Source organism: Siphateles boraxobius, unplaced genomic scaffold (genome assembly GCF_051911475.1).
Source record: "Siphateles boraxobius isolate OS27281-9 unplaced genomic scaffold, OSU_SipBor_1 53, whole genome shotgun sequence".
NCBI classification, from domain to species: Eukaryota; Metazoa; Chordata; class Actinopteri; order Cypriniformes; family Leuciscidae; genus Siphateles; species Siphateles boraxobius.
In genome coordinates, this window is record NW_027509175.1 from 9150691 (window position 1) to 9167853 (window position 17163).

At 37.8% G+C, this 17163-nt stretch overlaps 1 protein-coding gene across 1 annotated transcript; it reads left to right on the top strand.

Annotated features, from left to right (window-relative positions):
- The first annotated feature begins 1557 nt into the window (after positions 1-1557).
- On the top strand, positions 1558-15750 carry efnb2b (ephrin-B2b). The gene is made up of 5 exons (XM_077205334.1): positions 1558-2098; positions 5334-5623; positions 10521-10613; positions 10999-11112; positions 11617-15750. Exons 1-5 carry the CDS (start codon positions 1986-1988, stop codon positions 12012-12014), a joined length of 1008 nt encoding a protein of 335 aa, XP_077061449.1. The 5' UTR covers positions 1558-1985; the 3' UTR covers positions 12015-15750.
- The last annotated feature ends 1413 nt before the right edge of the window (positions 15751-17163 follow it).

The following is a 17163-nucleotide window of genomic DNA, read 5'->3' on the forward strand; positions in this document are numbered from 1 at the left end:
GAAATCTCTTTCAAACTAATTAATTCATAGATTGAGTAAATAGTGACAATTTTCATTTTTGGTTGAACTATGCCTTTAATGTTCCCTACCATCGAGAAAAAAAGCATTCGAGATATCAAAGACTCTGGAAGACATGGGATCAACAAGATAGACCACATTTTGAGTCAGGATGTCAACGCATCACCAAATGCTATTAAATCTGCAGCCTAATTAATAGTTTGTTTGACACCTCTGTTATTTCGGCACAAGCCCCAAGCGCAAATACACAATTGATTCGCGCTCGAACGCAGACCAGACGATGGAAGTGCAAACGCATCACATTTATTATCTCTTACCTGTTAGTTTTTCCTTTTGATTATTGTCCAAACATGCAAAGGACAATAAACAAAAGTTTCCCGAACCATCGAACAAATGTTTTGATTTATCTCAGACATCTAATATTTAAGATAAAATGTGCGTAATTTAGGGAAGGCTATTTTTTCTAAACATTAAACGGATGACGAAATTGCTCACACTGTGAGTAGTTCTAATACAGATTTTTACAACTTTTTTGAGGTTTTCGTGACTAAGCGCGTTAAGTTCGTGGGAAATGCCTGTAGTTACAAGCTTCCATAGCGGTTTAAATAGAAATAAAAAGATTAATCATTCCATTTCGAACCCGACGCCACATTCCTTCGTTTAGCCCTACACAATTATTTTCACTAGCCCTATATGTGCATTCTGTATCTTGTTTGTGTGCAGGTTGGCCTATACACACACACACACATGTTCTGGTTTTTATACTTTACAAACTGTAAATTGTATCCCTTTATACAGTAGGCCTACACCATCATCACAGAAAACTTTCTGCATTTTTACATTTTCAAAAACATCACTATATGATTTAAGCTTTTTTCCTCATGGGGACCAAAAAATGTCCCCACAAGGATTTTAGATATCGCCATCTTTGTGGGGACATTTTGTCCCCATAATATAAGGTTTACCAGGCCAGGCCACACACTCTCTGTGTATTCAGAAATTAAAATACATATAGCCTACAAGAAGTTCTTTATCGATTTTTTTTTTATCTCTGTCTGTCAATTCAATATTATTATTTCCCTTAAAACTTAGGCTACCTTAAAGCTCAATTGCCTTATGGCTTTGTAAAGACAACATAGCATTCTAGAATATCTCTACGGAAAAGAATGTGTCTCAGTCTGTTTACTTAGAATACAGTCGTTAATATTAATATGACGAATTGCTGAATTATTTTTAATTTAACATGGCTTTTTTAAAGTTCGCTGAGGCCCCCTAGTGGGTCACGGCCTCCTCCCGGTTGAAAACAATAGCATTTTGATAATTTTGATACCGCTTTGCAGCTCGGGTAAACTTTGTGCTCTGGAAGTAGCCTATAATGATTAATATAGCAGTATACATACAGTTGCCAGACTTCTGTGTTGTCTCCTTCAATTCGACTAGGTGTCACTCATTTAGCGTCATCCAATCGAGTCTGATGTGGGAGGGGTCTAGCCGCAACACTGGGTTGTCCTAAGAAGTCTCTGAGCACGTCTTGAGGGCACTCCAAGACTGGCAGAGTTGAATGCAAAGACGAAGAACAGGAGAAGCACTGATGCCGCCTTTAGAGTTGAGCTCAGTAACATCAGAATTTTAGAGCTGTGCTGATATCCCACGTAACCTGCACTATTTTACTCTACATTCATAAGAATGTCAATCACTGTTCTTCAAAGGATGCATATTACGACATTTAATGTCTAAAAACCCGATTACATGGATTAACTCTCGCTGTTCGGCTATTTTGTTAAATTTGTTCTATAGAGTGCCAGTTGCGAAGGAGTCTTAGCAAATTGTGTTCTTTTTTCGTTTTGAAATAAAACGCGTTTTCAGCAGAAGAGCGCCCAACAACATCGGATTCTCCTCGCATTAGTGCCTGTGGATCTCTCACTTGTTATAATCGATTTGGACTGCTAAACTCTTTTTTCATCGCAATGGATACATCTATGTGGACTTATATATTTTGTCTTTTCGTGGTTGCTTGTCGAGTAAAACTGGCTCGATCAACAGTTTTAGAATCAATATACTGGAATACCTCGAACACCAAGTAAGTAGCCTACACTTAAATAAAGGCTCCAAATAGAACCCCAAAAAGCGTTGTATGGCAAGCAGCTTTAACATTTATTCTTCTACACAAACTACAATCTATTTTGTTAGGCTACTGGTGGTTATATTCATTTTTAATATTTGTATTAGTATTGCAACGTGATTTTCTATTAATTAAATCAGTCACTTGTCTTTACTGTATCAATAGTGACACAGTAAAGATATAGCAAAGTTCTATCAAATGGAGAATTAGCCTACAAGTGACTGATTTATTTAATAGAAAATCACGTTGCAATACTAGACAACAACTGTCAGAAACATTTGGGAAAATTACAGTTACTCTGAAGGCATATCATTTGCAATTTGTTAGGCAAATTATTTTTGCTCCAGTTCCAATTGAAATAGTACTTTACTATATCTTTACTGTATCAATAGTGAAACATAACTATTTCATTTGGAACTGGAGCAAAAATAATTTGCCTAACAAATTGCAAATGATTTCTGACAGTTGTGTCTAGTCCCGTTGCTGTATATTTTGTGTTCCCCTATTTTATGTATAATCAAGTGCATATAGCAACAATTATAGTCCTCATTTTTACAACAAAAAATGGAATACATGCTAATGTCTAATAAACAAGTAGCCTACAACAAGAATATAACGAGAAATACGTACTAGTACTCAATGAATAGTTACCAGTTGAAAGTTGAACTGAACCACAGATGCCCATATAATTCAAAGACAAAAAATATGTACTGGAACTTTAAATAGCAATATGCTGACTGGTAGGAAAGAACCTATAATGCAACATAAAGAACTTTTTAAATCTTAGTCTTAATCTTTTTTCTTTTTTTTTACTTAGTCCAAACAAAATGTACAGCTACAAAAAGGTAGTTGAGGGTTCTGAAGGTGTAGCAAAGAACCATTGAAGAACCTTTCATTTTAAAAGTGTATCTGTAATCACACTTTCATTTGCAGTTTTAATTAGTTGATTTCTCCATTGATTTTTATAACCTTGTCGTAGTCATTTAAACACAAGACAGCCCACTAAACATATTCATAATCCATGGCATTTTGTTGGAGGACCACCCACCTTTCCAGACTGCAGGGTATTAGTTACAATGATGCTTTATTGGCAGCATTGAGATGCAAGTGCTTTCATTTGCAGAATCAGGCTAAAAGGAGATCACCGCATAAACTTTAAAAACAGTTCAGTTGGGCTATCCGTTACGAACTTCACCTCATAGACGTTACCACTATTTGTAAAAGTTCATTTATATGCATTTTTGTAATTTAAGTAATTAGCCTGTGCGCGCCCTGTCAAAAAGTGCAGTTAAATGTAATGGTTTATATAAATTATATGGTGAAATTGTAACATGTCTTGCGAACTCCATGCACCCAGCATTTGCTGAGTAAAGCTGCAGAATGAATCTGCACTTAGAGCAATCAAACTTGTGGAGACCTTACATCATGGTTAATATCGTGTAAGAGTGCTGAGCCACAGCCTAAATTTAGGACTGATTATAAGCTGAGAAATGTTAAATTGAAGAGTGGATTACAACCTCTCGCTGATTGCCACAGAGAGATCTGTTTCCTGAGCTATCTTTTTCCACTGTGAAGTGTGTCTCCAAAGTCTTGTGATAATTATGCATCTGTTCCTCAGCACACCTTCCTGCGTCAGGACAAATAGTCTCAGTACACTGTTAAAAGAAAGGGAAATGCATTTAAGTACTACTCGCTGAGATTGAAACACCCAGCCTGGTGTTTTCTCAGCTGCCACAGACTCTCTTCCTGCCATTGGGAGGTCTTGTCAATTGGTCAACTTACCTGAAAAATGTTTGGACATTTAGATTTCACATTTTGTTAAAAGTCTTTATGTGTTGTATTCCACCATCTGATCACTCAAGAGTGAAACTGGTTGCCTTGGTAGCTTTGTGGCTGTTTTTTCACAGTGAACCTGTATTCAAATAGATTAGTTTTGTTTAGATGCAGGATAACGTTCTTTTAAGATGCTAAGCCGTAGTGCAGCAGAGCTTTGCTGCAGGTTGTAATCGGTTTTCATGAGTTCCAGTAGCTCAGTGGGTCATCTTTGTCACAGAGCTTTGGAGACAAAAGGTGCGCTGGGATGAAGGCACTGTTCAACCCCCATCCCGGTTTGTTCTCCGCAAGATCCACACAGAAGTTGGTGCTGCAGGGGGGCGGAGGAGGGGCACTGAAGCTTCCTGTCTTCTCAGGACCCCCAGCAGAACCTCGAGGGTCCCTTTCTTAATGACTTTATGAGGATGGAAGCTAGTCTTAGAAAGTGACTCTTTTATTCTTCCTTATGGTGTTAGTGAGAATGAGACCATGTCCAACTTTGTCATGGTAGATTAAAATATAAAGGGATAAACCCAATGCACACAAGTCTGTTTACAGTGGAATTTGTGTGTTTAATCATAAATCAACTTAATCTGAGAATCTGCAAATAATTGAAAGGTCAATTTCAGAACCCTTTTACAACAAGTGAACATTATAATAGGAGCTATAGTGAGGTTGTAATAAACATTGAGGGCAGATAAAGGACTGCCAGCAAACGGTCAGGAGTGAGCGATTGTTAATTGTGGAAATGGATTACAGAATAGAGAAGTATGTAATGGGGGGGGGGGGGGGGGGGGGTAGAGGGTATAGGAAGACTACAAAGTTGCAAAAAAACAAAAAAGTGTAAGTAAGCCAAGGTCCCAAATGCTTTATATGCATTTGCATTCTGCTTCAGGACAGAACTCTGAAAATTAGCCAAAGGAAATCGCTTGTCTCAATCCATTTCAGTCAGTTGCTTGTTTAACTATGAATGGAGGCAGCCATGGCGTCTTTGTGTAACTTTACCAAAGATATTTGTCTCTTTTTGTTCTTTTTTTTTTTACCCTACAGAGAAAGTCAATGGGATCCAATGTTGTTTTCGACCCAATTGGACCCCTTTTTGGGCCAATGTTTTTTTTTTTTGGACTGCTTTGGGTGAACTATCCCCATCTAGGAGAATTGACCCTTAAAAGACATTATTGAAGCCAATGATTATTTGGTTAATTGAATTACCTGAAGAAACCCCCAGATACAGATTAATTAATTAGACATCCAAACATGATATATTTTACATTACCTTTAAAGTTATAATTATATAAATAATTATTAGTCATGCTAATCATTAAAGTTTTTCCCATCTCTGTCACACTATAAGATATTTAACATCCCTTGTTCCCTACAGGTTTGTTCCAGGAAGGGGTGTAGTACTATACCCTCAGATCGGAGACAAAATGGACATTGTGTGTCCAAGAATCAAGGCAGGCTCCACTGAGCAGATGAACATTGAATACTTCCGGGTCTATCTTGTTCCCAAAGAACAATTGGAGACCTGTAGTGTTACTAAAAGCGACATGTTACTGCTCAACTGTGACAAGCCGGACCAAGACGTGAAGTTCACCTTCAAGTTTCAAGAGTTCAGCCCCAACCTGTGGGGCCTGGAGTTCTTCAAAGGAAAGGACTATCACATCATCTGTAAGTTTATTTCCATTTTTACTCAAGAATGTTCCCTTTAGGTGCTGATTCATGATAGTTTTTCACCTCCATTGCCAGCTGGAACACTGTGTAGAAGGAGCCAAATGCAGAACTGATCCCACCCATGGGAATTTCAGCCTCCAGCATTGTCTCCCAAGATATCTTTTCCGTCTTTTCGTCTGGGAAGGCGACTGACTAGTGTAGCCCTCCAAAAATAATGAACAAATCAAGTTTATAGTTAATGGAAATGTGTTAAATCCGTTGGCAAGTGTGTTTACCACACAAGATGTCTTCGTCATTATCATAAAAATATTTATGCTCATTAATCATTATATAGTTTAGCTTGCCTAGCACACATCAATTCTTTGTTTTTTAAAATGTAGTTTTTCCCAGGTCTATTTTTGTCCTCTTCTCATGTGTGGAGGGAAATGTCTGAAGTCTAAGATGTTCTCTGTGTAGCAAGTCTTGTTGATGGCCCTTTACATAGATGTCATTAGTATCATTCAACCACTTCGAAAAGTGGTTATCGTTCAGTTTAGCGTGTGTTGATCTCAGCCCCTTTTCAGTTGGCACATTCCTTAATGGCCGTTTATGTGATTTTAAGATTTACACGCTCTAAATCCCCCAATCCTTTGCCAGTATGAGACGGATCGGTTTGATGTGATTTTTTAAGGCAGCTTGGCCTGCAGCCCGAGGGACACGGATATCTGACCTAAATGATTCTAAAGAGACGTACCTCCATGTTTGTGTGTGTGTGTGTGTGTGTGTGTGTGTGTGTGTGTGTGTGTGTGTGTGTGTGTGTGTGTGTGTGTGTGTGTGTGTGTGTGTGTGTGTGTGTGTGTGTGTGTGTGTGTGTGTGTGTGTGTGTGTGTGAATGTCAGAACGTGTGCATGTAACTATGATGTGTGTGAGAGTTGACAATGAGAGGAAGAGAATAATTTCTTTAAAACTTTTTTTAGGCATGTTGGAAAGTCCTGACATGCACTACTGTTCAAAAGTTTGGGGTCAGTGCAATTAAAAAAATGTATACTTTTATTATGCAAGGAGGCATTCAGTTGAAAAAAAAAAATGACATAAAAGACATTTATAATGTTACAAAAGATTTTTGTTTCAAATAATTGCTGTTCTTTTGAACTTTGTATTCATAGAAGAATCCAGAAAATATTAAGCAGTGCACCTGTTTTCAACATTGATGATAATAATATGAAATGTATATTGAGCAGTATATCAGCATATTAAAATGATCTCTGGCGGATCATGTGACACTGAAGACTGGAATAATGAAGCTGAAAATGCAAGTTTGCCATCACAGGAATAAATTACATTTTAAGATATATGAAAATAGAAAACAGTTGTTTTAAATTGTAATAATTTTTCACAATAGTACTGTTTTACTGTATTTTTGCTTTGGTGAACATAAAGACTTAAATAATTAAAACATTAAATAATGGTACTGAGCCCAAACTTTCAAACTGTAATTTATATTTGTTTGTTGTTTTCATTTTCTTGTGAACAAGATACTAGCTGCTATTAGTTTCTTATCAATTTAAGTTTCTAGAGAGACATTAAGGATTTGTAACAATTCATATTTTATTTAATTAATTGACTTTTGGTACAGTAAATTAAGAAACGTAAATTTACTTCATGTGGAAGTAATTTGAAAAATTAGTCATGAGGACATTTGTTAATAATATTTTATATGAATGAATCAACCTGACTAAAAAAGTAATTTCTATTTCTTACATATTTAACAGTGAAGTTTTAAAAGTAAAAAAGAGAGACTGTTAAATTGCATTTATATGTTTATGGAGCAAATAAATAAGTAAGAAATTACGAGCAACCATTGAATATCTGCGCAACCATTGCAAGACGTCATTATGTCCTACTGCAACTTACAACAAATAATTAGCATTTTTTCTAGACATACAGTCAGACAGGATATGTTTCAAGGTGTATGTGTGGTTAAATATGATCTATAGGATAGTTAGACTTCTTAATGTCTGCTAAAAGCTAAAAAAAAACTCTACTGAAACCATAACATCTGTTTGGATACACTTTTGTTGTTGTGTGCGCGCAACTTTAATTTTCCACCTCCACTTTGTTGCTCGGTCGCTGGCTTCGTGACTGGCTGAGCTGCGCTGGCCCGAGGCACTGAATGTGCTTGTTGTGGTTAGGAAATGAGCGGGCTTCATTCAAGCCGAAGAGTCGGGTCACATCTAGAGTGGCCGTTACAGATGAATGTGGGAATGGTTGCAGGGAACTGGGACATGTTGGGTAAAAGCTAGCTCTCTCTCTCTCTCTCTCTCTCTCTCTCTCTCTCTCTCTCTCTCTCTCTCTCTCTCTCTCTCTCTTCCCCTCTGTTTTTCCCTCTTAGCTCTCTCTCTCGTTTACTTTCTCCCCCCCCCCCCCCCCCCCCCCCCACTCTCTTGCCCTTTCACTTGCTGGTCACTCAGTTCTTTCTGTGCCCTAAGCAGTTTGGAGGGGAAGTCCATTTGTTCATGTGGGATTGGTCTTAATCCTCGCAGGGAAAGAGAGATTACGGCCCAATGGAATTCTTTAGCTCTGCTATCAGAGGACACAGCATGGGTGCTCAGGCACAATGGTGTTTAAATCGTTCCACCAAGCCACTCCACTAGCCGTGGATTGACGGTCAAAGCAAATCCTTGATATTCTGTGATAATGATGTGAAAAGGCTTTGGTAATATGCTTAGTTTCTGTAAACTTCAAACCTGTGTGATTACACTGGGTTTATTACTCACAGTATGAGGGTTTTCTAAATTAGCGTGCACGTGAGTGCGTGCGCGCCCCTCTTAATGCTTTTCGTAAGGATTTACTGGCAAACAAACGCAAGCATTTAAGAAGCTTTGCCGTGCTGCAAAACTGTGATTTTCTCTTTGTGCGAGCAAGTTGAACCTTCACCTTCTGCATACACATACACAGTGACTGATGAACATGTGACTCATATGTCCGCAAGGAACACTTTAAAGATTTTAAAGCACCTGTGAGTACACTTGTGGAAAGTTGACCCGGTCATAAACTAGCTCACTTAGGGCTACTAAACCTTATATGGCCAAATTCATCCACAAGACTGTAAGAGAAATATGCCTCGAGAGGAAAGAATAATTTGGTGGCATGCAAACGTTTTTTAAGATCGATGATGGCTATAAATTTTCAGCATCAGAAATGTAAGCTACTAAATTTTGGATGGGTGACTCTCACATTAAAAAAGAAAAGAAAGAAATTGCATTAGAAATTTTCCTATTTCAACATTGCTTTGACTTTTCATAACAAACAAATCCTCCCCACTCATTACTGTAATCCATGCAGATGTTTTGTAGTTCTCATTATTATCTCATTGTTGATTATTAGTATATTCTCAATCGCATTATAATTAGCAATGATAAAAATTATTATAAACAATTTTTTGTTTTAAATAGAGATCACAATTCTCTCCGGATTCTGAATAGACAACTAAACAGAATAGCATGTAGTTTACTATAGGTTTTGACAAAATGTTAATTACTGCAGTCTATTTAAAAACGTTTAATTAACTTGATTTAAATTTTTTTTGGTTTAAATGAATTATTCAATGACTCACTCATAAAGATTTCACTTGCTTCATTACTGGATTAATCAGCGTTTTGAATGATTCTCTTGAATGAATGATTCAATGACAAATACATTTTTAATACTCACTTGTCGCCCCCCACTGGTTAATGATGTATTTGATACAATCTTTTTTGAAGCTTAACGTTACTTTCTACAGGTGATTTACTCTATTTTGGTTAGGGCTGGGATGGTTACCGCAATACCGCGGTCATGTGACTCCATCCGCGGGTCTGAGCTCGTCACCGTCATCACCGCAAAAAAAAACAAAAAAACATTGGCCTGCACATGTGTGCACGTTGTGTATGGATTCATTGATTCTAATGACATGGATTATGTCTAATGATATAGTGGCTTACATGGATTCAAGGTTTTCTAAATAAAACTTATCATCAAAAGATGGAGCAAATCCGATTTTTCGCGAGTTGAGGAGCGCAATGTTCCATGACACATAATAACATTCCATTCGTATTGGAGATGCGCGGATGCGCTATTATTATTTCATCCGCCCGCAACCGCATCACAAAACTCATCTGTCCGCCATCCACCCGCACCAACGTTTTTTGATCAATTTTAGAAACCGCATCCGCGGCGCTGACTGTTTTAAGGTCTATAAGCAATGCGAGGCGCTGCTGCCGCGAGGCTAGAAAGCTCTTGGCTGTTCTAGAAAGAACACTGATCCAATGCAGCAAAGATATTTAAAGGCTAAAGTCCCTAGTATATTGGCTATGTTGAATCCCCAGAATTTTTAGCGGTTATTTAAAGCGTAGTATTTAGTATTTAAATCGGTTTACCGCCATATCGCGGGAAAATCTTGCTTTTCAACCGCGGTTAGAAAAAATCCATACCGCAACAGCCCTAATTTTGATCGACTTTAGACATCAGTGTTCATATTTGAACTTTAAACTTTTATCCCAGTACTTAGCCTATGTGATAATCTGATCATTGTAACCCAGAAATAATGATACTGAGTGGTTGAAAAGACTGTTTATGAAGCTGTTTCATACATGATGAGTTGTGTTTGCGAGTGTTTGAATCTAGATTGTGATCTTTTAACGATTAATCGTGCAGCTCTAATACTGAATGTATTATTATTTTTGATTCATTATAATGACATTTGAATGTGTTTAATTGTATTGAAAATAATGTCACATTGCAAACATAAAAAGTCTTTATTTTCATCAGGATAAATATGATCCAGACTTGTTCTTGACAGATTTTGTGAGATTTTGTGTGTGAATAACAAAATGATATCAATGGATAATTAATGTCTCCTTCTTCCCTCTTTCAGCCACATCCAACAGCACATTTGAAGGTTTGGACAACCATGATGGCGGTGTTTGTAAGACCAAATCCATGAAGCTGGTTCTGAGAGTTGGACAGAGTGAGTAGCACCCACAACCTTTCTCTCCATACCTGCAATGATGAAGATCACTTCTTCCATAACAGTCTTTCATGTCACCGCTCTTCTAGTGGGTGTCCATGCTAGTGTGCCTCAGCGTGTAATTGAAATGTCATGTGAGCTTGTTTCCTATGGCTATGCCAGCTGTCCATTCTTTGGGCTTGTTGGGAGATACTTGCAGCTTTACGCCAATTCATTAAATTCTCTCTCAAAACCTGGGGCATAATGCCTGGAAGCCAAAAAGATGTAAGGGTGGTCCGATATTATGTTCAGATCAGTTTTTCAGTTCGATGAACATTTCGTACTACTTTAGCTCCATTAGTCATTTTTGTTGCTGTAAATATTTAATTTTCTATTTTGTTTTTAGGTCCAACAGATTCAATCTCAGCAAAAAATCCTCCCACAAGACATCCTCCAAAATACCCTGACAATAAGGACCAAAACACCTTCAGCAAGGAGAATGACGTTGTCAGCAAAATTGGTAGGTATTCATGTATATGAGGGTAAATCTCATTAAATAATAAATTATGCAATTCAAATTTCTCCCCAAAATCAAAAGAAAAAAAAAAAAAAACAATATTTTGCCTAAATAATGGGAATAATATATATATATATAATTATACTTTATACAATATATAATATCATTAAATACAACTAATGAGGATTAATGACACAATGCAAAACGTCTTAATACAATTATTCCTAAAATTATATATTTCTTGGTGTCTGACCAGTTTTAGCCCTTTTTTTGTATGACAATGGATGACGGATATTCACAAATGACAAAAGACTAATCAAAACCTTTTGGATGTAAAACGATTACATTTTTTGGATCTGTATCACAGATGCAGATTTATGTAAAAAATAAAATAAATGAAGTGCTGCCAGTTTAGTGTGGACTTGCACTTCACTTTGACTATTATTGTGTTTTTACCCAACAAAGAATAAACTACATCTGATCATAAACTCTTTCTTGTTCCCCCAGACTCTATACAGAATGGTGAGTCCGGAGGGAAGAGCGGAGAGTCTGTCGGATCTGCTGGATCTGAAGTAGCCCTGTTTGCTGGTGTTGCGTCCGGTGCCGTCATCTTCATCATCATCATCATTGCTCTTGTAGCACTCCTTCATCGGCGTCATCAGAAACACTCCGCGCAGTGCTCTGCCCAGTTGCCGTTAAACACGCTGCCCAAACGTGGAAGCTCCGCCAGTGGCGGGAGCAACAATAACGGCTCTGAGCCGAGTGACATCATCTTTCCACTGCGGACCTCAGGAAGCATGTACTGTCCGCACTATGAGAAGGTCAGTGGTGACTATGGACACCCTGTCTACATCGTCCAAGAAATGCCACCACAAAATCCTGCAAACATCTACTACAAAGTTTGACAGAGCATGGACAAGCTACGGACACTGAAATGGTGTTGTTTTTAAGGATGGAAAGTCTTTAGATCAGTTGCTTGTTGCAGTTGATTTAGCCCTGTTGGCTGGATGCTACAAGGGCCGAAGTGTTGTCTAGTTCAGAAGAACTCATTCTTTGTTGGTCATGAGGCCTGGTTTCTGGATTAGATGCTGGTGCACATGGGAATTTGCTCTCTGTTTATACCTTAACATGGAAAACTGGATGACTTTCAAAGCATAGAACAAATGAACAAGCAGTGAAGAAGTGCTGCAAAATCATGCTGAATAAACATCTCATGTGAAGAAGAGTCTGAGAATACTCTAACAAAAAAACTGGTTTTGTTAGGAAAATACAGGACTTTTTTTTTAATTTATTGGTTTTTGATTTTGTTTCTCAACTCCCAGATCTTGAATATCGAAATTTTAATGCACGAGAAGAGGCCTTGATTCCTATACTTTGCAGTTCTTCAATGCATTTGAGTCCATCCGATGTAATTTTGGCTGCCTGCATCCCAAAGCTGGCCTGATGGATGCATATTACATATCAGTTCAGACATTTGTAGCCCTTATGCTGTTGATGTGCAAGCCGGTGTGGTCCAAAACGCATGTGGTTCTTTTATCCCCATTTGCTTATAACTTTTCAAACATTTATTCAAACAGCAAACAAACAAAACTAAAGGTCAACATACAGAAAGATCCTTTGTTGACTTGGTAATGTAAATACAATAGCCAAGCATTGAAATTATGCTCTAAGTTATGTTTTCTATGAATCTGAATATTGTTCATCCATTAAGTTTCATCATTGAATGTTCAGTCAATTTTGTTAAAATACTTGAGGGTTTTACTTCAGCAAACGTGAAGCAACGTGTTGGATATAATGGCTTTTTTTTAATCTTGCATTTGTTAAACTTATTTGTTGGTTCTAACTAACCAATAGTGTGTTGAGGAAATTTCACATTCCAGGTGGCTGATGAGGTTTAATGAAATGATTTGCCATAGTCGCTTGAGCTGCTCTCTCTCTCTCTCTCTCTCTCTCTCTCTCTCTCTCTCTCTCTCTCTCTCTCTCTCTCTCTCTCTCTCTCTCTCTCTCTCTCTCTCTCTCTCTCTCTCTCTCTCTCTCTCTCCCTCTCTCTCTTTGTTTGAATGAATGAAAAGTTCAAATAAAATAAGTGGCCTCTTGTCAAAATTTGACTCAATATCTGAAAGCATCACTGTTAATAAATCAATAGCTTACAGGATTTTAGTTTGAATTTTTTAAAAATATTTAGATAGATAGATAAATTCACATATTATTCCCATTATTTTATGCAACATGTTGGATTTTTTTCTTATGATTTTGGGGTGAAACGTGATTTGTTTAATTTGTGACATTTATCGAGATGTGCCGTCAAATGCATCACCAATACTTACCAAGTTTGCTGATATTCAACCAATTTCGAAGCAAAAAACAAATCAGGGTCACACTTTAGATTGGGGTCCAATTCTCACAATTAACTGTCCGATCATTGTCCCTGATGACTACATAGGAAGCACATACCATTTGGCTTGATTTCCAAATGACGCATTGGGTCACAGGACACTCAGAGCTCTCCCACGGTGGGGAGTGTAGTGGGATGCATTTCAAAAGAAGCACTCACACCTCATGACCTCAGACACACTTTACCTCACTGCCTCACACAATCCCAGCTACACACATAATGTTCTCACACTGCGTTTGCGCTTTTTCTTACAGACTCAGAAAAAGACCTCTAACCTTCCACAGCACATTATCTGTGGCCCTTCCTCTCCCCTCATACGTTACAAACAATATTCCACCCTGAATACTAAGCATGGTTAGAACAGAACAGGAAACAGTGTGTTTTTGTTATGGAGGGACAGAACAATGGGGTGGTAAATCTACAAGTCAAGCCAGCTGCCTGTCACACACGGCCAAAAGAAACACTTCTGTCATTTTATAATAACCTGCATCCTGGAATGTACACCTTTATGATGTTTTTTTGCAAAAAATATTTTTCTCATCTCTACAATTATTGAAATGCAAACCTCAATTTCTTATGTTCGGGATTATGAAATGCTGACACGGTCTGTAGGTCTCTTAGATGAGGTGTGTTGTACTGATAGGCCATACCAGCCAAGCTGTTTAATAAGCTTATATTAGTTAAATTTGAGAGAATCAGCATCATTTGCCATCAATGAATTGTATTATTTGTTGTTAATGCTGTTGTCATTAGTTGTTTGTTTCATATTGTTAATGAAACCCGAGAGAATTCTGTTCCTCCATTCTGAAAGTCCATTCGCTAAAAAATGTGGCACTTCAAAAAGTTCATAAAGTGCTCATAAAAGAAATCCATATGAATTGAACAGTCTTCTGAATAAGATACATTATTGCCTATTACGATGAACGGATTTAAGTTAGGCTTTCAAAGTTGAATGAAAGTCTTGGTTTTGGAACAACATGAGGGTGAGTAAATGATGACAGATTTGTCACTTTTGGGGGAACTATCACTTAATAACCCATATCAATCGAGCAATAATTTGTAGCAATGTTTCTTGATTTTATTCTGAAGAACCTTCCAGGAAATGAAAGCAGTTTGAAATGAGAGTTTTTATTCCACACACTTTACCTAAAAACTAACAATGACTGAAATACATCATCCGCAACACACAATGCTTCATTAAATCAGAGAGAACAGCTGAAGTCGTATATCCGGAAGAAAGCACACATCTGGACTAGAAATGACAAAAGACCTTTTCTAGTTGCCCCAAACATTTACAGCTGGTTAAAAATCAGGAACAATTACTCAGAGACCACAATGCCTTATGCCATATTGAATAACTTTTGGAGACTTGGTTGATTGTGCGCCTTTTTGTTAATGTCTGTGAGTCAGAACTCACAGGAAATGGGAAACTTTTGGAGAAAATCAAGATATCATCATGTGGCAGGCACATTTCCTCCCCACCAAAGTGTGCAGGATGAAATAAAGGACCAATGAGGAAAAATAAGGGTGCTGGAGGGGGAGTTAGTGGGGGAAGGGAGACACATCTGTCATGCAGGGTGAGAAAAGAAAAGGGAGGAAAGGCCTCAAGTATGTTTTTACTCTGGAGGAGAGCCATAGATCATTTGAGACCTGTCACAAAGGCTCTGTGTGAATACACAACTGTACACAAGTCTGAATTCCTTAAACGGCGTGAGGACGCTTAACCTGTATTAGACTAAATCGAGGTGCTCACTTGGACTCCACAAAATGTCTAGCAGGCTTGTTATATCATTGGGCTACGAAAACATGTTTGTATAGTTTTTTATTTATTATCAGATATCACTAGTCATTAAATAAAGGAAGCTATCTTTTCATGTGATAGTTCCAAACCTGTATGACATTCTCTTTTTCTGTTGAATACAAAAGAAGACTTACATTTTACGAAAGGTTTAGAACGACATGACTGAGTAAATTATGACAGAATTTAAATGTTTGTGTGAACTTTTAACTTGTAATAGTTTATATTGGTTCAGTGAACAACGTGCTCAAGGTAACCGTTTTGCTGGGCCAATTGGAAAAATGAATGCAATGCTCTAGCCTCTAACAGACAAATTCGCAACCTTGTAAGCCTATCTCATTTTTCTTTTTCTTTCATAAATCTTTACTGTTTGTCACCCTTTATGTCTGCCCGTGGGTTTTGCAAATATTTAACCGATGAAAAGTATTAAAAACTGCTTGTGATTAAACCTCGTGACTCCATTGGATCCTCAAACTGTCAGTCAACAAACCTCATAACTCCACCCGCCTCTATCATGAATGAAGTGTCGCACGCAGTTTGTCAGTGATGTCATCGTCCGGCTTGTCTTCGACACAAGAATTTGGCAGAACAAATGGCAGAAAAAAGATGAGATACACAGTAAACTTTATAACATGTAAGTTGATGAAAACCTAATGCAATTCACTTACTGCCTTTCTAATGATGGACCAAACGTAGCCCATGTCTGAATTCCTCAGACATTTCGCTGGTCAAAAAAAATCGTAACTCCATTTTAAGTTGATTTTGGTAAAATGTTAGTAATATAATTGCAGATGCAAGTTTCTGACCACATATAAAGCCCCAATATCAACTTTGACAACGCAGTGTTTAATAATTGAAAAAAATACTATGTGTTTTTTTTCCCCATTCACCCGCCAGCGACGATATGGAGCCTTGCACAGGACATTCAGGGAGAAAAAAACCAAACAATAAGATATCATGGCCATGAATTAAGAATCTGTTCCTTATTAACTTATTAATTAGTTTTAGGTAAATCATGGCCAGGTTGTAGCCTACTACTTAGTTTCTTCATTTTTAATTAGTTCAACCGTGACTAAACAAGGGGACAAATTTGTTAAAAGTGGCCACAATTGACCTAAAACGAGGGAACAAATTAATAAAACATGGTCCCGAATTTAGTCATGGAAACAAATTCTTAATTCATGGCTGTATATAAAAAAAAATTCTGCATGACATACGCTGAAAAATATCCAGACTCTTTATGAAGTGCCACGCAAGATGCAATATTTCAATATTATATTGGAAGTAATAAGCTGGCGAGCACAAAAGACAAAAAGCAATCACTCAGACCTGCAGATAAACTGCCTGCGGATGATGCCTTCAAAGTTACCCGAAATTTCAGTGTCTCTCAACGCCATATATCACCCTCCTTACGTTCAAGTGACAGGGAAAGTGGAGGAAAGATTAAGGGCTTGTGCACCGAGGAATGTTAAGTGTGGTTGAAGCATGTGTGCTGAGTATAGACTAGCGCACGTTCAAGGCCAAATGGTTTGGAAACAATTAAAGTAATGGAGAAGAAAAGGCGGAACGCCTCCTCTGTCTGTCACCCCCCACACACCATCCTCACCCAAGCAGATGACTAACAGTCCCACGAGGCCCCAGCGTCACCTTTTTGATTGTGCCTTCATCTAATTTCTCACTTTCTAGTGCCTAGTGTCATTGCTGCCACGGCTCGGTGCATCCCGCAACATGGAGTTTTAATGAAGTGTGTGAAAACATTTAAAAAACCCGTCCATTTTCTACCTCAGCTACACTTAATGCTCAGGGCACGGGGTTAATAGCTCGATTAAATCTGGTTGCCTTTCCGGCATGTCACGCCAAT

Coding starts and splice junctions, on each gene's coding strand:
- efnb2b (XM_077205334.1), top strand. CDS start 1,986: ATGGATACATCTATGTGGACTTATATATTTTGTCTTTTCGTGGTTGCT. Junction 2,099..5,333: donor TGGAATACCTCGAACACCAA/GTAAGTAGCCTA, acceptor TGTTCCCTACAG/GTTTGTTCCAGGAAGGGGTG. Junction 11,113..11,616: donor TGACGTTGTCAGCAAAATTG/GTAGGTATTCAT, acceptor TTGTTCCCCCAG/ACTCTATACAGAATGGTGAG.